General features: G+C 45.1%; 1 protein-coding gene across 1 annotated transcript in view; it reads left to right on the top strand.

Annotated features, from left to right (window-relative positions):
* The window catches only part of CIMAP2 (ciliary microtubule associated protein 2), a 193,967-nt gene that overhangs the window by 142,508 nt on the left and 26,962 nt on the right, over positions 1-24,497 (top strand). The window contains exons 7-8 of the mRNA XM_069232614.1: positions 3,622-3,789; positions 22,917-23,048. Of these exons, the coding sequence (XP_069088715.1) occupies positions 3,622-3,789; positions 22,917-23,048 (300 nt within the window). The remainder of the gene's footprint in view (positions 1-3,621; positions 3,790-22,916; positions 23,049-24,497) is intronic.

Here is a 24,497-nt window from a genome sequence, read left to right as displayed (position 1 = left end):
AAGGTTTCGTTTTTTTTTTAAGTGCAGCTCGTTTTCCAGTAAGGAAAAAGGGCTACACTTAAAAAAACAAAAAACTGCTTTATTGAAAAGCAGGTCACGAACATGGAGGTCTGCTGACGTCAGCAGGCCTCCATGTTAGCGAGTGCCTATACTCGCAATGGGGCCGCAATTTGCGACCCACCTCATGAATATTCATGAGGTGGGTCATTGCGACCCCATTGCGAGTCGCAGTCGGTGTCTGAGACACCGTACTGCATAGCAAATTGCGACTTGCAATTTGCGAGTCGGATGGACTCGCAAATTGCAAGTCGCAATTTTGCATTTTGCTACATCTGGCCCCCAATTAGTTCTAAAGGTATAGCTCTGAATGGGCGTTGATTCTTTTGTTAGTGATTACTTTGCAGTTTATCCATTATTTGAATTCCAAACAAACTGTGGCCTTTTGAATAAACCTTGACTGCTCGCCCAAGCCACCATTACATAGTCACAAGTGCTGAGGGAGCACAAACTCTGTGCAGTTGGAATGCAAAAGTACCCCAAGTCCTGCAATATAAATGGAATACTGCAGTGCCTACAGCTTGTGCAGCATTGTTGTATTGTTGTGCGGAAATCTAGCAATAGGGGAATCAAAACCTTTTAATAAAAATAATGGTGTACTGCTATTGTAAGTAGTGCCTTTTGGTTTGCACAAGGCACTGTACCTGTTGATTTGTCTGACAGTGGCACTTTAAAGGAACGTGTTGCTCTTTTCTTGTAATTCATTTACCACTTACCACTGATATGAGGTACATTGTGATCCTTGGTAAACTAAATTCACTGACCCAGTGGAGGTCTTAAGGGAGTAATGTTCTACACACTACAAACATGCTTTGAAATCACCCGCGTGAACCATTCACATAAAAGAACTAATCTTCTTTAAGTGCCTCTGGCAACTACTAGGTAGTTTGATGAACACAATGTGTGAACCGATGATAAAGGATGAGGGAGGCAAGGCAGAGCCTGATATGTAACAAATCAGCCCAGAAGTGGCATAATAAAAACAAACGTTTGAGACAGAGAAATACTCGTTAGTTGATGCAATAATCAATATGCATCAATCCTACAAAGACCAGCAGAAAATGGTGACAATTGTCAATAACAAATTAATATTCTTGTTAGAAGTAACAGTTTAGTCTAATAATGGAAGTCTTTAGTGGGTTACAGTTCTGAGACCGAGGCAAGTAGTTGGGCAAAGTTACCCATTGTTTAGCAGTTCTTCTGGAGAAGGGCGTATTTCCTTCCAAAACAAAAACAAAAAGAAAAACAAAACAAAAGGGTGGAATGCTTGAATTAATCTTCGTCACTGGTATTTACTTAGTGCTGCATTCCAGCACAAACTGTTTTTGCCCACTAGGCCAATGTAGACGGAGAGCAGCCATTATAGTGATTGTCTCGTGCATTCTCCAGTACCTCATGCATGGAAGCCATGGGCACCGCAGAGAGCCTTTGGGTCATCCCTATTTACAAGTAGCTGGATTTTAGTTTTGTTCGATCTTAGGGTAGCGCATAGAAGCCTTTATTGACTCACCAATAGCAGGCCAGTGGCTTTACTCACAAATGGATTGCGTTTAAGGTAAACATTGTATTCTTCTTCCCATACATACAGTAACAATTCAATTCATTTTCTCTACATGAGGTTACATATGACTTTCCCACTGGTACCAGCTTCATTTTTTTTAAAACACAGGAGACAACCAAGAAGTCCAGTTACAAACTTGGCCCTTTTGAAGTATGTCTTGGGCTGGGAGTATAAAGTTGGGTATCAGCATTAACTGAAAATATAGTAAAGTAATGTCCATTTCTGGCAGCTAGAGGCAGAGATCCTATTAGGAGTGGATCCAAAGGGGCACCTCCTTAATCCCGAAGAGCCAACTGCTTGCGACTATATGGGACTAGAGGGGCAGGGAAGCAGATGACAATAATACCAAGAGAGCTGAAATAAAAAAAGTGAAACGTCAGCTAGACTTTCTGATAGTCCAATCTAGGTCTGTGTGTTTAATAATTCACCCCCTAAACCACTGCCAGACTTCCCTCGTGATCTACCTGATCCTGGATGCACTACTGCTGATAATCTGCAGAAGCAAATTCAAAGAATTAGTGTTAAATCCCTCTGGAGTACGGTAGGATGTTGACACATGTACAGGTGAGTGGAGCCAGTCAGAGGGAACCCCATCCCCCAAATAAAGCTTTATTGGATTAGGAGTGACTGTGTCAAAATAGAAGTAGGCAGGACAGGGGTCCAAAGCAGGGAGGAGCAGGAACCATGGTAACTGGCTCCCGATAAATGATGCAGGAAAATAAGTGTTGGTTTCCGAATATATCTCCCCCCCTCCCCCCCCCCCCGTTCCCCACCTCCCCCGACCCGGCAACACCACAGGCTCAAGTTCTGACAACAATATCTGGGAGAGTTCTTAGTCACCTTGGTCTTGGTTTTTCTAATCCCGGCCCCATGTCCAAGTGCGGTGCCTTTTGATGATAAATTAATCCCTCAGTTTATGATGTGCTCACAGAAGTGATAACATAATCGTACTGCAATTAAACTACCAGGGAAGTGGATTAAAATGTGTTTCACAGTTGTTAGAAACCTTACAGTGTGATCACAAACGTGATAACATAAACATACTGCTATTGAGCTTAAATGCGATGAGAGAAGTTAGTGAGCACGTGCCACAAAAAGCCACGTGGTGGTGATTGGTGTTTATAAGGCTGCACAACTAATCATTTGTAAATTATGGATGCGGATCACCGATGTTAGCACCGTGTTCACATCCAACTGATGCGATCAATAATGATAACAAAGGAACCATAGGCAAAACTAATAGCATAACAGATAATACTATTACAAAATGAGCCACTCTCCACAAACCAAGCCATACATGCGTCCCACATAACTCTATAATAGGCTGAAAGATAATAGATAATACACTGCATTTGCTGATGTGTTTCATTGCACTAAGCATTGGAAAAGACCACTAAAAGTTACTTTTTGAAAATATATCAAATAATGACTTCAAGGAGTGCAGGGCCAAAGGTCGGAGATCAAACATGAGTTCAGAACAAGGATAAAACGCATTTAAGTCATGTAATGTGTTTTGTCTTCCATAAGTTTTATTTCTTTCCTTATGATTTCACCGAGTGCCAACCAGTGAAATAATATTAGTGGCAGGCACCCAGCATGGGTGATTGTACATACAAATGTTTACACAAAGTAACTTGTTTGTCGCATTGTGCTCTTCGGCTGAAGTTAACAAATAAGTGTGGCTGGGCTCGTTGAGCCACCAAACAAAAACAAATCTAAAAGTATTTTCAGAATGACCAACTATTATATATGTAATCGTCACTGAAATTCTTGATATGAAGATCTGAAACATTTATGTCTACTGTGGATATCTAAAACACCTTCCTGGATCTTACTCTTTGATGGGTTGACAAGTTGAACCTATCAATAAATTTAAAATTACTGGGTATTCATTGGCACGTAGAGAAGCCCATAAATGGCCCGTAAGTGTGCATTAAAGATAAGTGATGTCTGGAGTACTGATTTCCACTAATGCTTGGGTTCTCCTGGCCTTGCACCTGCAGAAAGGGAACAACCTGGAGCTAGGAACTGATACTGTGAGAAGCTTCGTGGAAGACTTGAACCTCCCTGAGAAAAGAAAGCATGGAGTTTTTGGACCTATATCTGAGCACCCACATGTCCCCGCAGAGCGGATTTGCAACTGCACTCTTGCCCAGTGCCCAAGGAAACCGGTTAGTTATATGTACTTGGGGTTTATTTTGAATTGCCGTCTTCCAGATGTAACCTTGACTGAATGATTACCTTAATTTGCAAGATGTGAATTTAGGATTTGTATTTTAAATTCTCTTACGGAACATTATGACTGCCCTCGGTTCCTAGGTGATTGTGAGAGATGGTTTCGAAAAACTGTTTTTGTGAAAAATGGCGTTCATAAGGAAGCCAAAAATATGGAGAAAATTGATAGAAAATAGCTAATATCTTATCAACCTGCATTCTCAATCCTCTGATAGAAATGGAATACCATATGTGGGGCCACTCTATAGGCGGGAGAGGAGTGACCCAAAACTGCACTACAGAAAGATACTCTAATTTCCCTTCCAATCCTCCTTTTTGGTATGTAGGTATCTGCCATGTTTGGGCTCAGAGACAGCTGGCACCTAGCGAAATCTACTAATCGCAGGAATTTCTGAACACTAGAGATCTGGCCAGGTTAATGTGGTGTAGTTTGCATGGATGCAAACTTCAAAATCATAATTTTGCTTCAAAAACATAATTTCCTCAAATTTCTGTGATGGAAAGTTCCAAAGTTTGTTCCCAATGGCAAAAGTACAACCATTCAACATCTCCTAACTTGAGTGGGTGGGACTATCAGCTGAAACAGCAATTGGCCAGAACTGTGACTGTTGAAGTCAATGCAGGTTTTTATGTGGACACTGTTTGACTGGTTCCTGTCCCGTACACAATAGACCCACCCACATATCGGCTGCAGTTTTTACTAGAACTGTGGGAATGTTGAATGATAGGACTTTTGCAATTCATAAAACGTTCTGGCGTTTTGGGTCACAGGAAATTGCTAAAACTGATTTTTTTCCAATACTTTGATATTTGCAGGTTATTGGGTGTACAAATGAATACTGCGGTCCATGCGAGAATCACTATCCGGGTTGGTTCCCCTTGGTCTATTGTTTTAAAAAATGCCTTGTGTTTGCAGTAATTCTTGGGCCCAAACACTGCAGCGGGAAAGGGCTTGACATTGTTTTTAAGGCATAGTTTTGATGTTGCAGAGAATTACTGGTAAGAAAACAAGCTTCTCACAACCCTCACCTCCCTGTATTTCCCTGGTTACCTAGTTTTCAGAAATGGTTGGTATGGTTTCCTGGGTGCCAGCTGACCCTGTGTTAAAAAAAAAACTGCAGCCACCCCACATAGAAACAACGAGGACATCGTTTTTAGAGGTCTCTCTACATTTCCCTGCATGCTGGGCAAACCAGCAGACTAAAACAGAAGATGCATAACTTTTCAAATCTCAATGACAGACACAAATGCAAAACTTTAAGCATATAGATTCAGTTTTGGGTATATATTTAACAAAAACTGAAGGGAACCCATAAGGGACCAATCGCTTGACTTTGAACATTGTGGAGCTCTTTCCCAGCTCTAGCAAAATGAATCATTGAAAAGACAGGTTCCAAAGTCAGGAAGTCACAGATAAACTTTTCAAGTCTAGAATTATTGTGTATATTGTTTTCAGTCAAATTTGTTACAGATAGCTCAAGCCAACACGTGTGTCTCAAATTTATAAAGTTTGTATCGCTTCAATAGTTTTATCACGTCAGTATATCAATGGCGATATCTGGAAAGTCTTTAAATATTGCAATTCTGAATTTGGAACGTTATCGAAAGAAAACTTTGTCAATAATGAAGCTCTCAACTTGCACACAAGTCAGCTGTATGATGATGAATTTGCGGTCAAAATCAGGTTTTGTTATCAAGAACAATTTGACAATTGAAAATAAGGGTTGATAATGGCAGTCAGTAGCACAACTATTGTAGACTTGAAAGATTATCTCGGATTTCCTGACTCCGGAACCTGTCTTTTCAGTTTTTAAGTGGTTATCTCCATTGTGCTGTGGGTATTCACCCATGTGGTTTTCATTTGATAGTGGTGTTGCGAACAACCGGGTAGGTGAGCAAAGGTTCAAGACATTAGTGCACAGTGAACAGGTCCTACAGATGCTCTACTAATAGAAACAAGCATTGGCAAACCCAGTAGGTTTTACCAATTAAAATCTATTGACGTTGTCAGTGTGTTCAGATTTCATAATGAGCACTGCCTAAGTAGGCACTTTTTCATCAGAGGAAACGAGAATGCATCAAATCTAGGAGGCACGCCAAGTCACCAAGCATCAGCTATTTTGCAGGAAATGGAAGCTGCATAACTAAGAATTGCTATTATCGTTTGTAGAGTGGTGAGGGGCCTTTTTACCTCTATTTTACCTCTCCTTTAAGAGTCAGTATCTACAAAAGCACCCCCACTCCATGTCCCCCTGGTTAAAAGGTTATGCCAGTCTGTCATAAAAAGGGTCTTTCACGTCCTCCTCTGCAACAGGTCATTGTGCACTGTCTGTATGGTACAGGGTGAGTGGCCAGCTGTGTAATAATAAAAATATAATCATGGCAGATTAAACACCTCACTAAATGCAGAATTTTCATTTGGCGCTTTAAAAAGATATGTTGTGCTTCTGTCCAGCACATTGAAATTAGCGGATTTGCGTTGTCTGTTCCCAATTTCACTTTGTAGCCTAGAGTTTTTCTGGATGTTGTGTGTGCCGTTTGCCTGGTTGCGTATATTGTCTAGAAGCCCTTGTACCAGCAGTGCTGGACATTACATATGACAGACATATGACTGACCGATGGGTAATGTTAAAAATGACTCTTTTTGCAGGATTATCCCCAAACGTTTTGCTTTTGACCGCCTGTTTTTGATCCTGTGCTGCATTTCGTTTTTGCTGGCTTTCGGACTCCGGGCACTTTACCACTGCTGATTAGTGATAAAGTGCAAGTGCTCTCTGTCTAAATTTTATTGGTGATTGGTTTATCCATGATTGGCATATTTGATTTACTAGTAAGTCCCTAGTATTGTGCACGCTGTGTGCCCAGAGCCTGTACATCAAATGCTACTAGTGGGCCTGCAGCACTGATTGTGCCACCCACATGAGTACCCCTGTAAACATGTCTCACACCTGCCACTGCAGTGTCTGTGTTGGCAGTTTTAAACTGCCATTTTGACCCAGCAAGTGCACCCACTTGCCAGGCCCAAACCTTCTCCCCTAAGGTAGGCCCAAGGCTGCCCCTTGGGCAGGGTATAGTTTATTTAAAAGGTAGGACATTTACTTGTGTGTTTTACATGTCCTGATAATGACATACTGCTAAATTTGGTTTTCACTTGCAAGGCCTGTCTCTCCCATAGGGTAACATGGAGATTGCCTTTTAATATATTTTAAGTGTAATTTCTCATTGGGAGCAGATAGAAAGAAGGAGTTTGGGATCTCTGAACTCACAATTTAAATATACATCTTTTGGTGCTATTGGTTTTTAAATTGTAAGTTTGAAAGTGCCACTTTTAGAAAGTGGGCATTGTCTTGTTTAACCATTCTGTGCCTCTGCCATCCTGACTCAGATGTGGAATGCACGTTGGGCTGTATGTGAATTCACTCTAGAGAGTCACACAAAGGGAGCTGAGGTGTGGCCTGTGTATTCTGATGAGTCTTCCTAAGCTAGAGTGGTGGAAGAAGCTGACACTTGCTTCTGAATAGGGGTCTGCCTGTCCTTATACAAAGCAGTCTCCAACTCCCTGAAGTGTGTCTGGTGCCAGGGTAGGAAAGGCAGGGTCTTGTGCACTACAATGACTTTTCTTTGAAGTTTGCCTACCTCAAAGACAGAAATGGGTATAAGTACTGGACCTCTCACCCCAAAAAAGTTAGAATGCTTCCTGAAAGAGGACATTCTGCCAGGAAGAATGCTGTAGAAGGGACTGCCACTCTGCCTGTTGCTTTGCTGTGCTGGCCAGCTGTTTGCTGCTTCTGTCTTGGGAGTGAAAGGACTTGACTTTGCTTTCTGCATCCTGCTTCCAAAGGTTCTCCAAGGGTTGAACTGAGCTTGTCTCGTGTTAAGAAGTCTCAGGGCCATCAAACACTTCACCTGCCAGCACCCGGGCTCTATTTCTGAGAGTCCTGACTTGCCAAGTGCTGCCTAATCCAGTTCCTGGGCCCTTGGGAGTGAGTTGTAGTGTAACCAAGAAGAAACAAGCACATTGAGTCCAGAGCGACTTCGGAACTGGTGCTGCTGTCTGACTCTGCTGAGTGCAATGACGATGACTGACGCAGCAGGCCCGACTCCGCTGCAGCCCCTCCGATGTCCCGCCACAGCGTGAGTCCATCGTCTGTGACACTTGACTCTGCCGCAGCACCTGTGGTCCCATGGTGTGATCCCGACACCGCAAAGTAGACGCCTCACATCTTGACTCGCTGGATTAATCGACCCCGCTGGGTCGTAAGGAACCGACGTCTCACCACGACACTGCATCACCTCCTTTCAACCGTAAGGAACCGACGCGTCACCTCCCCTACCTAGCAGTAACTAACCAACACCTCCAAGGTACTGAACCTGGGGTCCGTGCAACTTCATGACCGGCCCTCAGTCCCTCATGGGTGGCATCGAGCTGTTGAGAAAAACTCTGTCAAGACGCTGTGATAGCCCCATTTGGAGCTATGGTGTTTCTAAGCGTGATACTCAGATTTAATCTTTCAAAAATCGTATATTTGCTTGGGTATGCTGGATTTTTGTTGTTTTGGGCTTGTTTTACTCAGAAAAATATTGGCTATTTTTCTGAAGAGGGTTAGAGTGCATTTGGGGTGTTTGCACTGTGTTACTGAGTATGTATGTACAGATATTTTACACATTGCCTCTGAGGTAAGCCTGACTGCTTGAGCCAAGCTACCAAGGGGGCGAGCAGAGGTTATTTTAGTTTTGTGACTCCCTTATCCTAACCAGAGTGAGGGTCCCTACTTGGACAGGGTGCAAATCTCTGCCAACAAGAGACCCCGTTTCTAACAGGTAACATACACACAATCTGATGATACTTGATGTGTGAGTGATGGGACATTGAAACACACCTTAAAACATTGACACTGATACCAGTTACATTATGTGACAAGGACGTTTCAGGATTTGTTGTATGTAGAAATTCACTACGTAGTAACAAGATAATGGATTTGACACACAGTTTAGTTGTTCAAACAGTCATTGGGTGAGTGGTTGTATTTTTGTGCATTTGTACGTGTGCACATTTGTCTGTGTGTATGTGTGCCTGTCAGTGTGTATGTGTCTGTTGTGTCCTAGTGCATGCAGGTTAGATTTTATGTGCATTTCTTCTGAGAGGGTCTGTGTGTCTCAGCATGTCTGTCTCTGTAATAAAAAGATTGAATGGGCATCTGTTTGTAGGTGTGTTTGTGTGACTTTTGTGCATGCTTGTGTGTGTATGTGTGTGTATTTGTCAGTATTTCTCTGTGAATGGGTGAGTGCTTATGTGAGAGTGTATTAGGAAATCTAGGTGTGTATATGTGTGCGTGCATGCACACGTGCCTGTGTGCACACGATTTAATAGTCACGTGCATTTGTGTGGGTGTTTCTGTGCTATTGTGTGTGTGTGTCTGTGGGTGCCCACGAGTGTGCCACTGTCTATGCGCATGTGTTTGCACCAGTTTGTGTGTGTGTGTTGAGCTGTAAAAAGGTTACCTATCTCAAAGTGTGATTTCCATATTCCATTGATTACAGTGAACTCCTAGGCTTTGCCATTTAAAGCAGAAAGACTGTTGGCCGCATATTTTTAAAAAGTATTCAAAGTACAGCTCAGTTTACAAAAAGACTGAGGGGGTCATTCCGACCCTGGCGGTCCTGGACCGCCAGGGCCGGGAACGGAGGAAGCACCGGCAACAGGCTGGCGGTGCTTCCGGGGCAATTCTGACCGCGGCGGTAAAGCCGCGGTCAGAAAAGGGAAACCGGCGGTTTTCCGCCGGTTTTCCCCTGCCCCAGGGAATCCTCCACGGCAGCGCTGCAAGCAGCGCCGCCATGGCGATTCCGACCCCCTTCCCGCCATCCTGGTCCTGGCGGCAAACACCGCCAGGAACAGGATGGCGGGAACGGGCGTCGTGGGGCCCCTGGGGGCCCCACAATGATTTTCAGTGTCTGCCTAGCAGACACTGAAAATCGCGACGGGTGCCACTGCACCCGTCGCACACCAGCAACTCCGCCGGCTCCATTCGGAGCCGGCTTCATCGTTGCTGGGGCTTTCCCGCTGGGCGGGCGGGCGGCCTTTTGGCGGTCGCCCGCCCGCCCAACGGGAAAGTCAGAATGACCGTCGCGGTCATTTGACCGCAGTACGGTCTTCTGGCGGTCTCCGCCCGGTGGGCGGCGCCCGCCGGGGTCGGAATGACCCCCTGAGTGTTGTTTAATTTTACCACAGTCTATTTTTAAATTTCCGAAATCTGCCAGAACAAACACATAAATGAGACTTCGCATTATGCATTTTGTGTGATTGCATTCATGACAATTCACGTGATAAATGTCTAAAAGTTTAGACTAACACCACAAGTTGATACTCACTACAGTTCAATGGGGGTTCTTTGGGGCGCTGGTCATAATAGCAGCTGTAAAGTATGATTCTCTGCATGTACAAAGACAGGAAGAAGTACTCATCTGATGCCCGACTATGTGGAAAGACAGCATCTATGTTTAATTAGAAATATATGACTTTCCCTCTTCCTCTGCAAAACGATAGGTAACAAAACTGTTCTGTTGTGCTCTTCTGAAATGGTGTACGTTTATTTGAGGGACTACTGAAGAGATGTTTCAGGCCGAGCGCAAAGCGCTCCGTCCCCTGTAGTAATCTCTGTTTGGGCTTCCAACCACGCCCATGTCTAGTCAGTCACTTTCATTGGTTCGTGGGCTTGCCTTTTAAAATCCGCTTGCTTTCATTTGTGAAAGGCGTGCATACGTCATGCCTTTTCCGGTGTTTAGCCCACGTACACAGCACCAGTAAACTACTAAAAACATACGAGGCTCGATGTTTTCAGCATGGTTTCCGGACTACTTTATCTGTTTATTTTCCACGCAGCGCGATCGCATTGGGGTTTACATAGCATGATCGCGCTCGCTTTTTCCGTTTTCAATTTCAGCACGATCGAGCTGCATTTTAGATAGTACGATTGTGCTGCGTTTTTTTTCTTTTGGTTTGTGTGGCAAGAAAAGTCCTGTTAGGAGTTTACAACGCTAATAGCTCTAACTCGAGCAAATGCGAGACCCGTTGCATTGAAAATACTTGTTTTAACTTGAGATTCATCTATGGTTTTTTCACTCAAGTTGTCTCGACTGGTGAGACTGTCCCGTTTTTTGCTGGTTTGGCTTTCTGTGATAGCTGGATTGTACCCAACCCAGACTCTGGCTGACTTTTATTAGTTTGTCCGGTCTGATAACAGAGAGGCATCTGCCCAGAAACGCTTTAACGTGCAACAACACAATGACATTCCCAACACTGCTGGGCCTAAAATGTTGACATTTGATACCTCGTTGGATACACGTGAGGCAGCTCTGCGGTTTCCCCTTTTTAACACCTAGAACATTCACACTCATAGCTCACCGAGGTTGACACACTCACCTATACTCATTCACATTCACACTACTGGTAGCATCGCGTCACACAGACTCTGGTCTGTGATGGAAACAGTGGTACTGTTGGGAAAGTCGTCTCAGAAATACAATACCTGCTGCGACGGAAGGCTGTGCCAGTATTAGATATAACCAGATGGCACACCTTCCAATAGTGCGATGTGGAATACAGTCCAAATGCGAGAAAGTGCAAAGGTGGAAACAGCGATAAAATGTGAAAATCAATGTGTTTTCAGAGGTGAAGCGGAGCAGGTGTAAATCATAAAATGTTTTGGCCATAAGGATAAAAATGTGAAGATTGATACCCGGAAAATTGATGAATTTGCAGGCAGTGGCGTTGCAAAGGTGTCAGGGGCACTATGGCAAGCAATAAAAAATGGTTCAGAGAAACTGGTTCAGTATTTTAAAAAAAACAACCATAATTGGGGTGCAGTGGGTGCATCTGTTTGTAGAAGTGTTTGTGTGAGTGTGTGTATGCATGCTTGTGTGTGCGTGTGTGTTTGTGTGTGAGTTTGCAAGTGTTTCTCTGTGAATGGGTGGGTGCCTATGGGTGTTTATCATCTTATGTGAGAGTGTATTTGTAAATCTAGGTGTCTGTATGTGTGCGCACATGTCTGTGTGCGTGCAACTTAGTATTTTGTGCATTTGTATATCTGTGTGATATTGTGTGTGTCTGCTCATGTGCCCCTATGTGTGTCCCTGTCTGCGCGTGGTTGCGCCAATGTGTGTGTGTTAAGCTAAAAAAATGGTTTCCTATCTCAAAGTGTGATTTCAGTATTCAATTGTTTACAGTAAACCCCAAGGCTTTGCCATTTAAAGTAGAAAGACTGTTGGGGTCATATTTTAACAAAGTATTCGAAGTCCAGCTCAGTGTACAAAAAGGCGGTATAGTATTTAATTTTACCACCGTCTATTTTTAAATTTCCGATATTTGCCAGAACAAACTCACAAACTGGAACTCACATTATGCATTTTGTGTAATTGTATTCATGACAATTCACATTGATAAATGTCTAAACATTTAGACAAACACCACATTTCTTCTTCTTGAAAATGCTACCATAAAAAAAATGCTTCTAATTTATTAGATTCTTGGCGTCGGCTCAGCATCCTGTGATTCCGGGCAAATCAATTCATCTTGTGGTGCCTACTAAAAAACAAGCAACAACTATGCACTATGTGCAAGAAATGCAGCGAAGGAGGGGAGACTGTTTGAAAACACAGGCGCACTCATGGAGCGCTAAAAAGTAATAAATACAAGCATTTGCAATGCAATGGGTCTTGTGTTTGCTCGAGTTAAAGCTATTAATGTTGTAAACTCGTAACCGGACTTTTCTTGCCAAATAAACTGAAAATGAAAAGTAAAACAGTTTCACATAAGTGACGGCCGCCATGAGTGCAAAGCAGACACACAAAAGGAAACAGAAGTTCACTTGCAGTGAAACGTTTCAGGGAAAAGTGCAACTATCCATGTTACCGGCAAAAGTGCAGTTATCCATGTAACCGGAAAAAGTTCAAGTATCCATGAAACAGGGTCGATGTCATGCAAAGCGCTCGACTACTGCCCAGCGAGATCTTGCTGCCTACGAAATAAAGAGAAAAGTAGTCCAGAAACCATACCAAAAACATGGAGCCTTGTATGTTTTCAGTAGTTGGCCGGTGCGCTCGAGGCGGGCTAAACACCGGAAAAGGCATGACGTATGCATGCCTTTCACTAATTAAATCAAGCAAATTTTAAAAGGCAAGCCCACAAACCAACCAAACTGATGGGCGTGGTTAAAAACCCACAGAGAGATTACACCAGGGACACAGTGCTTTCCACGCTCAACCCTAAAAAGAGTACCTTGTGAAGCATGTGGCCTTGGAAGGAGACTGGCTGCCAACCACTGGTGAGCAGCTGGAAACTGTACTTCGTCCAGGCTCCAAGAACAGCAGAGAAAGCGGAAGTGAGCCTTGAGGACATGACCCTGAGGCTGCTGACTAATTAGAATCCAGAAAATGCGAGTGAACCTGGAGGCCTACGAATGGTAAGTCTGGGTGCGGGTTCTAAGCCCCTTTTGAATTTTCTTTTTTTTATCAACAAAAGACTTCGGAAGCACAGCACGCAAGCATGCGCCATTTAGGCAAAACCTAAAGCATTATGGGGGTCATTCCGACCCTGTCGGTCCATGACCACCATGGCGGAGGGCAGCGGAAGCACCGCCAACAGGCTGGCGGTGCTTCCTGGGCTATTCTGACCGCGGCAGTAAAGCCGGGTCAGAAAAGGGGAACCGGCGGTTTCCCGCCGGTTTTCCCCTGGCCCAGGGAATCCGCCATGGCGGCGCTGCTTGCAGCACCGCCACGGGGATTCCGACCCCCTTCCCGCCAGCCTGTTTCTGGTGGTTGTCACCGCCAGAACCAGGATGGCGGGAACTGGTGTCGTGGGGCCCCTGGGGGCCCCATACAGATTTTCACTGTCTGCTTAGCAGACAGTGAAAATCGCGACGGGTGCTACTGCACCCGTCGCACCCCTGCAACTCCGCCGGCTCCATTCGGAGCCGGCTTCCTCGTTGCAGGGGCTTTCCCGCTGGGCCGGCGGGCGGCCTTTTGGCGGTCGCCCGCCGGCCCAGCGGGAAAGTTGGAATGACCGCCGTGGTCTTTTGACCGCGGGGCGGTCATTCGGCGGTAACCGCATGGCGGGCGGCGCCCGCCACCCGCCGCGGTCAGAATGACCGCCTATGTCTTGTACTTTGTGGATCTCACCTAATCTAGGGTGCTGGTTAAGACAGCCCCCACATGTACTTTCTGCCCCATTGGAATGGCGCCTGAGGACCCTGAAATCAATTGTCCCTGGCATAAAACAAGCACAGAGCCTATTGGCATTCCCACTTGACTTGTAAAGCCCTGGTAGGAATTGGTAGACCTTTAGTCAGTTGAAAGGAGGATATTGGACAACAGTTTTCTTTTTTGTCTGATTCCACATTTGGGGTGAAGCAATGATTTTCTTTCCCTTCATCAAATATTCTAGGTTTGTCTGGAGGAAGACCTGAGAATACTGAAGTTCTGTTGGTACTAGAAAGTACCCTGCATGGTAGATAGGGGTGTATCTCTACCCTGAGTGCCCAGCTGCATGACAAGCTAGTATCCTGAATTTGTGTTTGGATTGGCAATCTCACTAATCAAAAATATGTGCAGAGGCAAAGGCCTCTCCCTGGTAATCCGAGGTCCAAAAACATTTTCCCTCATGAATGACATGGGACTTTTGTCCATGTCATAGGTTAGTCACCTAAAGCCGTAGTAGCAGCAAATCTAGTTTTTGGTAGCCGTTAGCATGACCAGACCTTTTTCTCTGTGTCAGGAGACCATGAGGTCTACTGAATCCCTTCATGTAAAGGTCCACTTTAATTTGAACATCAGAGTCTGTGCTGAAACTCTGTGTTTTGTAAGAGTCTGAGTTCTGGTACCAGTCGGATCCATTTTGCATGGCCACAGATTTAGCATGGTGCAAGATGGAGGGTGCATACATCTTCCCAGTCAGTCGATTGTATTGACTGCATTCCTGTGGGTGGATGGGAAAAACCCAGACACTGAAGTGGAGAGGATGGAGTCAGATCTACCCATAGAAATTCAAAACGGGCCTTGTTAGCAGATGGCTGCTGATAATCTCTTCCTGAGCACTGCCATTTGTTTATTGTAGGGACGAGGGGTGGGAGATCACTTTTTTTTCTTTAAGGTGAGGACATTTCTAGGCAGGGCCTGCTCTTTTGTCCGTCCCTGATTAATGCTTCCGGAAAGATGATGACAGCCTGATGCAGAAATGTAACACTTTTTTTAAATCGTTTTTCTTGTTTTCTTGTTATAGTAACAAATTATACACTGAACTTTAGTATCTGCACAGGTTTTGATTTCAATACAGTCTGTCCTAACAGTTCATACGTACAGTCACTTTTTCCATTTTAGTATATTGGATCTGGTTGACCAATGTGATCGAAAATGATAAATTGAGTATAAATAACTCCTCTACAAACATGTGTTTGCTTGACCCTATTTCGCAGGTCGCACTTTTCATTAGTTTGATGACTCATGATTGTCGGCTCATGTGTCACCCGGGCCCTACCCGTCTCATATGGTTCTCTTAAGTAGCCTCTGCTAGGCATCACTCTTGTGTCTGCCATTAAAGATAGCTCATGTTATCCCACGAATGTCCAGTCGATTACCACTAGCAACTCCAGTAGTACTCTCTCAGGTCGGGCAGTGTGATGCCCCCTTCATATTGGCCCCTGGCGAGTGTAGCTGAAGCAATTATCAATGTACCCTCATCCCATAGCAAAAAGCGTGAGGCAGCATTAACTGCCATATGATTTATTCTCATCAAGGACATGCCCAATGTCACGCTGCATTCATTGTTTAGGATCTGTCTCTAGATATTTAAACCCAGCATTGTCCATTCCAGTGGGCAATCCCAAATTCGCAGGGTTTGTCATCCTGTTGGAAGAATACGCTACTGATGTATGCTAGTTGAGATGCACTCTGGTAAATTTTGCAAATATTATATGTATTTAAAGTATTCATAGAGAAGAATTATCTGGGTCAGCCAAAAAGAGCAGAGTATTGTCTCTGTACAAGGACATTCTGTCCTCCCAACCCAGATCCCGCACCACTGCTTCCCTCCTCACCCATTCCCTCAGTTGCTCCACGCTAGAGCAAACAACTGGGGGGACAGCGAGCAGCCCTCTCTTGTTCCGTGCCCCAGCTTAAACTCTCTGGGGATTCTTCCATGGATTTGAAACCTCACCATGGGGCGAGTATAGAGCAGCTTCACCAACGCTCTAAACTCTGCTCCAAATCCCATCCTCTCAAGGATTGCCATCAAATAGGTCCATTCAAACTAATCAAATCCCCTCGAGGCATCTTACCTAGGACTCCATAAGTAGTTCCATAGACTATGGCTAGTGGACATGTATAAAGCCTTATTGGTCCGGTGCAATCGATTTGTCAATAACTTCGTAGAGGTGATTAGTCAGTACTGCTAGAATTTTGGCCTTGATGTTAAGTAGGGAAACAGGCCTACACGATGCACATTCATCTGCTGGATTTCCTTTCTTGGGTTGTAGTGCAGTCATAGCTTGACGGAGGTCGCTCAGCAGGCTACCCCGCTTACAAGAGTTCTGGTACATCTAAAGCAGAGGTTCCCTCTTTTTGCTGCCCTGATATTTAAAAAGTTCAGTCAGGAGATTGTTTGCCCCTGAGGTTTTCCTGCTTTACGTCTGCCCAATGGCCTCATCAGTTTCCTTAGCCTCTATTTGTCAGTCTAGCCAGGCTCTATCATCTACATTCAGACTGGTGGCTAGGATGTCGCCTGTGAATCTCTCAAGATCTTCATCTGAGCATTGAACATGCAGTTGATGCGCCCTCTCAAGGTATGTTGTGAAGGTTTTAGCTATTTCTGGCATGTAGGTAGCCAGGAGCACTGTTTCTGTTTTCACCTGCCATTCCCACCACTGTTCCTCCTCCCTAGTCGCCAGGAGTTTCCCTGCCTTACTGTACACTTTGTAGAGTCTATGTTGTTTCACTTGCATTAGTGCTTTAACCTCATCCTCCAGTAGCCGCTTGTATTCTTCCCTGATTATTGCTATCCTATGGGCCGGAGCAGCATCCTGATAAAGTACATAGGGCCATATTTATACTTTTTGACGCAAAACTGCGCTACCGCAGTTTTGCGTCAAAAAAATTTGCGCCGGCTAACGCCATTCTGAAGCACCATGCGGGCGCCGTATTTATTCAATGACGTTAGCCGGCGTTAGCCGCCGGCGCTGCCTGGTGTGCGTGGAAAAAAACGACGTACACCAGGCAGCGCCGGCGTAGGGGGAAAATGGAGTATGGGCGTCCAAAAATGGTGCAAGTCAGGCTGAGGCAAAAAAATCGCCTCAACCCGTTTTGCGCCATTTTTTTACGACGCCCAACCCCCATTGAAATGACTCCTGTCTTAGCAAAGACAGGAGTCATGCCCCCTTGCCCAATGGCCATGCCCAGGGGACTTATGTCCCCTGGGCATGGCCATTGGGCATAGTGGCATGTAGGGGGGCACAAATCAGGCCCCCCTATGCCACAATTTTTTAAAAAAAAAAATACTTACCTGAACTTACCTTAATGTCCCTGGGGTGGGTCCCTCCATCCTTGGGTGTCCTCCTGGGGTGGGCAAGGGTGGCAGGGGGTGTCCCTGGGGGCAGGGGAGGGCACCTCTGGGCTCATTCTGAGCCCACAGGTCCCTTAACGCCTGCCCTGACCCAGGCGTTAAAATCCGGCGCTAATGCAGGTTTTTTAGACCCGCCCACTCCCGGGCGTCATTTTTGCCCGGGAGTATAAATACGACGCATATGCATCGGAGTCATTTTTTAAGACGGGAACGCCTACCTTGCATATCATTAACGCAAGGAAGGTGTTCACGCAAAAAAAGGACGCTAACTCCATGAACTTTGGCGCTAGACGCATCTAGCGCCAAAGTTCATGGATAAATATGGAGTTAGTTTTGCGTAGAATTTGCGTCGAAAAAAACGACGCAAATTCGGCGCAAACGGAGTATAAATATGCCCCATAGTCTCCGTCCCATTGGACAAGTTTCATCTCAAACTCACAAATTGATTGTAGTTTGTTCCTATGCTTGCCTGCTATTCTCGCTGTCAGTTGCACCCACACAACCACTTTGTAGATCTCCCATACCATGATTTTGAACAGCAGAGATTTACATTTTCAGAAAATGATCTGATCTGTCAGCTGACGGAGGAACTGTTTGCACGCCCTTTGTTACCATTCCCCAGAATCCCCCTTACCCCACAACCCACCCTTCATCCTCAAGCTGTGAGCTTTGAACTGCCCACCACCACAATGCTTGAGGCACCTGTGTCCCTCTGGAGAACTATAGTCAGTACTCCAGTCCTGCTATCCTGCTGTCAGATAAACAGAGGTTGAACCCCTAGGGTTGTGGGTGTGTGAAAAAGCTTGTATTCAACCTCTCTTACTCTCATCAGTACATGGTCATTCAGCTGCTGAGTCTGAACAACTACTGTCTAAACAATGATTTTGCCTGAATAACGATTGCCTGAACAACGAATTGTAAGGTACGTTTTTTTTTTGGTTTTTGCCCAAGGGCAAGGAGTTGATTTTGGAGCATCTCTCTGCCTTGTGCAAGGACAGGAATATTTGTATCCCGTTGCTCGGCCCAGGAACTGCAATTTGAAACGAGGGTGGAGGAGGCGAGGACAGTTGACTTCTGCCCTGTTCCCAGACTGAAAGACAGCTGTCTGATATCTCGGCCTCCTTCACAGTCTCTTTTGCAAGAGCGAAGGAGGCCACTGCCTTGTTTACAAATGAAATTCTAAAAGGTGGGCAAATCCCCCTGCATTGGACAAGGAAGGGGGGCTATGAAGCACTCTGGGGCAAGTATGAGGGCATGAAATATCTTCCAAACTTTTTTGAAAGACAGGTAATTAACAAGCACTGCTGTTCTTGGGCAAGGCCAAGGGAGGAGTGCAATAAAGGGGTGCCTTTTGGGCAGAGGGTCACAAAATGCCCTCGGGCACAGGGAACTCACTGGCCCTTCGGCAATCAAGGTGGGAGACGGGGGAAGCTAAAACCTGCTTTAATGGCTCAGCCCTCTTCGCCTATGCAAGGGAAAAAGTACGGGCCAAGAGATTTCTCCCTGCCTAATAGGCAAGGCTGGGCAGGGTTATTATTGTACACCCGGGCCACTGAATCTCCCCATGACCTAAATACAGGTCAGGATCAGATCTGCATGAGTAGCTGGGCCAAAGCACTCCCGCGTATGCATAACACAGCATTGGCTCCTCCCTTAGGCCGTGGTTTTTGTTCAACTCTTGAAGCTCGTGAACATCAAAAGGTATTTTAACAAATGGGTTGTTTTACCCTACAAAATTAACAAGTCATACAATTTACAGGTGTTTGACAAGGGTGGTATGTTTTGAGAAATAAAATGTATTTTTTGTTGTTTTCTTTAACTTGATCAATGAATGTTTTGATGCTTGTGATTAAATGTGAGGAAAATAAGATGCTGTCTTTTTCTGAGAGATTTCAGCCGATACCAATCAGAACGCTTCTCTGCTTCCTTCATCTGTTCTTGAATCCAGTCTCCAACCTTTTGAACACTGAGAGCTACTTCTGATCAATCAAGAGCATCGCGATTTACTAAAAGGCCGACCAACTACTGCACTGTTTTTGAAATCCCAGCCCACTAGAATGAAAAGCATACATTAAGCACTAACTTACAAGGAGCACAAAAAACTGTTACTGAAACAGTAAGTAAATTGGAGCTCAGCTTAAACATGTACAAGAAAAGGGTAACTTTGGGCTTTGGTGCCACTGCACCAGCTGCACTATTGCTAGTTACGCCGTTGACACCAATCCCTGTCAATTGTGCCTGTGATTTCAAAGAAGGAGGTTAATGTCACAAATAAACAAACACATTTTGGCAGCTTTGGCTCCCCTGCAATGAAAACATTCCCTGCTCATCAAATGCTTTTATGCATTGATTGCACTTTTCACGATTCCCTAATTTCACCTTCCTTACAAAATGTGCAGGACACCAAAGTTTGCAAGGTATGCAAAGTATCTCTGCCATATTTCTCAAACTTTAGTAGCGGCTGTGACACTATCTCTCCACATGGGAGGAACAGCTCAATTAATTAGACATTTGTTGCCAAATAAAGTGGTAGTTGGCTGTTACAGCACCTCCTGCCAGGCCCATGCAACATGACCTGACCCTGGCTAACTGGCCTCATATCATATCAGTCAGTGAGAGGAGAACCAGCTGGGATGTGAGGGCATGTGAAAGGCACAGTGTGAATGAGGAGACCACGAAACTCGAGCCTTGGTGTGTTTTTTTCTGTGTTTATATTTCTTTAGCTTTTTTTCCCTGACTTATATGCACGAGTTACCTTCGAGCTACTGGTAGCTCCCGATCGACTGGTTGGAGACATGATGTTTGCGAACTTGTTAAAGATATAAACATGACCCATGCATGCCCAGTGGCTACTTCTGTTGGGCTCAAAAATTCTAATTGGTTGAACGAAAATACATCAAACTTAGATAAGCCTGAAATGGCACTTTGGCACTTACCGCTGCATGTCGGTGATGTGTATTTTTGTTCTGCTGTTTTTTGTTTTTTTTTGTTTGTTTTTTGCTCAGAACATTTGATTTGGGATTCCCATACTAAAGTTAAATATAAATTCTAATTTGGATCCCCTTCGTAACTTTGCCCTCTCTCCCACTCTAATTGGTGAATTTGGCTGAAATTTGGTAGGATCAAATTCAGAATTTTGGACGGTGTTCTTCCAAAGTTTGGAGCAAATGGTAAACCTCACTCATAGAGGTGCAAATGATGTCTCTGCAATGTATACCAGTCAAAAATGTGTATGTATAGGTAAGCCACACTTCGCACAGGAATAGCTTTATTTGAATCGTATAAAACATTTGTGCCAAGCCATGCCCTGCCTGTTAGGTGCCTTCTAGATCATAGTGAATGAAGATTGGCCCAGGAAGGCTTAGTTACATATTCAGGATTAGGTAAAAGTGTTTGACAAGCACACTCACAAAAGAGCGACTCATAAAAAGATCAGACTGGGCACTGCACCGAGCTAGACACTCCATGCACACAAGTAAATGCAGGGCTCACTCAAGGATGCAAGAACAGAGACAATATGTGTTTATTTCTGCCATGCTGCTGTCAGTTTTCTAGTGCGAAGGCTCCATGTGTTCGGTAGCATGGCAGTGGGAAATACTAAAATACTGGGGTTCGGGTGGCATGAGGCATTATTACTGACCTAATTCAAGATGCCAGTGGTCTTACTACTGCAGTCTGCAAATGGCTATAAATGGCTATAAACGTGTAAATAGGTGAGGTTGACAACGGGAAGATATTTCTGCTTCACAATAGTAATGGCTTGCAAGTCTGCCAGCTGGACCTGAGGATGCACAGGTGGGGAACCTGATAGTAGATGGGGTCTGAAAGCGCTGAGAAGGCACATTGAGAGTGTTCTGGGAGATGCTTGTGGCTGAATGTCAGAATATTGAGCAGGGAGGGGCAGCTGAGGGCCTCTACCTCTGAGAAGACACCAGTAGGGATAGCTGCCCCTACCTGGAGCAGATTTACAAGAAGGTGGCGCAATGGTTCCAATGCACCACTTTTCTTGCGTCTCCCATGCCCCTCCTAGTAACACCATGGTTGCGTCATATTTACAATATTGCACACTATGGCGGTCGTTACCACAACAGTGCCAACATTTTTGACACTGTTGTGGGGCTTTGCTGCACGAGTGCAACAAATGTTGGTGCTAGTGCAGCAAAGCACGGGGAGGCCGGGAGATTACTACGTGCGCCTCACTTAAATGATGTAAAAAATGGCGCAGTTAAATCTTGTAGATTTTGCTGTGCCATTTTTGCTCCCTCCCCCTTGCATACATTATACCTGGCACAGGCATAATGTGGCGCAAGGTGCTGCAAAGTGGTACAATGCATGCAATGCGTCAGTTTGTAAATATGGCGCGGGGGAAAGGCCACCTTGACGCTGCCTTAGCATCATAAAAATGACACTAAGGTGGCAATAAGGCGATGCCAGGGGCTTGTAAATCTGCTCGTATGAAGGCAGTCATTGCAGGAGCTGACACTACTGCAGCCCTTTACCTTGGAGAAGGCGCTGCATCATAAAGCACTGCAAACGCAGTAAGGCTAGGGTCACAAAGCACTGGGTAGGTAGTGCTGGAGTAAGATTACACTGGTTCTGAATGGAAAATGCTTCTTCATTGATGGGTGAGTTTGACACTGTAGCATTGTGGCTTGGGCAGTGGGTGAATGGAAGACTGAGTGAAAGGTTGGATGAATGGATGCAAGAGTGCATGGATCAATGGTCACTTGCATGGCTGGGCTGATAAGAGATTAAGGGGCTTATTTACAAGCCCCTTCCACCGCCAGTGTGTCACTTTTTTCCACATAAAAAGCAGTGCTTAATTTGTGCTTGTTGTTTCCGGTGCAGAGCACAGGCACTTATTTTTGAAGGCTGGCGCTTAATTTTCTGCCTCAAGCATTTATTGCGATCAAAGGACGCATTTGGGAAATACGGAGGAAGAGAAAAACAAAGAAGCGTCACAAAGGGAAAGAGCAGAAAGCTGCAGGAGTGAGGTGAAGGGGCAGGGAGGGGATGTAAATGGATTAAAGAGGACCGTGATGGCTTCAGGAGTATGCTGTCTGAGTATTCCGTGTTCGCACATTTAATAGCAGCAACGCGTATTTAAGAGGAGGGCTTTGGGCACCAGCACGTGTTTTATTTACAAATTAAGCACTGATAAAAAGTGACGCACCAGCGGTGCAAGAAGCTTGTAAATAAGCCCCTAAGTGCATTGATGGATAAGTGAACCCAATGACGAGACACTTTCAGTTATTTTCCATACCTAGTGACTTTACCAATGCTTGTTAAATATTCTGCTCACTGTTATAAAGATGCAACGAATGTATTTCATTATCGTAGAATATATACCACACACATAAATGTTAATTTTAAATAACAACTATACAAAGTGCAGTGACGCAACGGTGCCCCCTCCAGAGGGATGCAGGTGCAGTAAGGTGTTACCTTGTCTTCCAGGATGCTCCAGGGCCTGCTTCTTACAACGCAAAGCCTGTGTCAGCGCCAGCAGCGGGACGAGGGCATCCTCCCTTCAACTCCTCCGCCAAGAGATTCGACAACAGATTGTGCAGCCTGTTTTTTACAAGTGATGTAAGAACTGTTCTCATTTCGTGTGAAATTGTTGTGGATGTTGTTTTTAAAAATTCAATAACAGCAATAGAAAACTCTGATATTATTTCCTAATATTGTCGTCCCTGAATGTGAAGTATTTTCATACTATAAAAAAAGCTCATGGTGAGAGCACAAGGTGCAAGTCGCCGTCCCCACTGGACATCCCCCTTCCTCGGGAGCTCAGGAAGGAAAATGCAGTTATGGTGGTTCAACCAAAGCGTAGCCTTTTATTTGGATAGTGAAATTTAGACTTTGTTCGGCAGTCAGGACATCATAGAATTACAGGATGCCACCGAGAAACAAAAGACCAGTAATAAAACATCAAAGTACCACATTTGAAGCACTTCACATTGCATTGACCTGAAAATATGCTGAATACATTGTGCCAGAGGGCCCCAATTTTGATACATCTCACAGGTCCCCTGCCTTGGGCATCCACAAACTATTTGGCGAAGAAAACATTTGGCTGCAGACTTTAGTAAGATCATCACCACATCCCTTTATCCCAGAGGGGTACCATGCTAACACATACACCAGGGCACCGCATAGTGCACTGGCCTTGTGGGGTACCTGTCCACAAGCGAAGCCCCCTAAAAGTTCCCCTCCAAACATCGCTGGGTAGGGCAGAAGGGCTCTGGACCAGCAGGTCTCTCCCCCCTCCCGCCAGCCCGGTGACCACACAAAACAACCCCCCGCCCAGAGCTCAGTCCAGTAAAAGAGTCCAATTCTTGGGCCTCCACTGTTACTCTGCGCCCAGAGACTCCACCTCTCACCAGCGGTGGGTAGGTGACCATTTCAGGTGACTCCAGAGTAAAGAAGGCCGCCCCAGATGCAGGCCGCCTTAAATGCCCCCGGGGCACTTCAATGACGTGTTCCCCCCCCCCCCCCCCGCCCCCAGAGCAAGCTACTTTCCCCGACCTCTAATTGCATGGGGCGCCAGCACAGTTGTTCAATTTTTGTCTGCAATATCTTTTATTCGGTTTCAGCAAAAACAATGCTTACAGGTAAGCACATCAAAGATGTTATGTTCATTTATTCTGACTTATTTGTTTAGGGTCTGAACAGAGTAGCTTTATCTATGACTTTGGTTTCATCAGTTGAGATCCATCTCTGCCCTGTGCTGCGCATTCCTGTACCCAGACTATCACCCAACTGTCTAGTGATTAACAACTGGGTGAAGGTGTGTCTTGTCCAGTGCCGAGGGGGCAGTCTATGGATTCCCGAATCCATTAGTGGTGAGAAAGAGTGTAGCTGTCTTCAGGGGGGTGGTTCAGCGCTCACACACCTCTTCTCCGTTCGTCTGAGACGAGTCATCGTATGCGGAGTGCTTCCGTTTCCCGTCTTAGGCACTGATCACCAGCGGCCCTTTTTTTCCGACCCCTTTCAAAATACTGTTTGTATCGGAATCGGAATCACAAAGTTTTGTGG

This window comes from Pleurodeles waltl, chromosome 4_2 (assembly GCF_031143425.1).
Source record: "Pleurodeles waltl isolate 20211129_DDA chromosome 4_2, aPleWal1.hap1.20221129, whole genome shotgun sequence".
In the NCBI taxonomy this organism is placed as follows: domain Eukaryota; kingdom Metazoa; phylum Chordata; class Amphibia; order Caudata; family Salamandridae; genus Pleurodeles; species Pleurodeles waltl.
The sequence above is the reverse complement of the archived record's forward strand: the minus strand, read 5'-3'. Positions and strand labels throughout refer to the sequence as shown.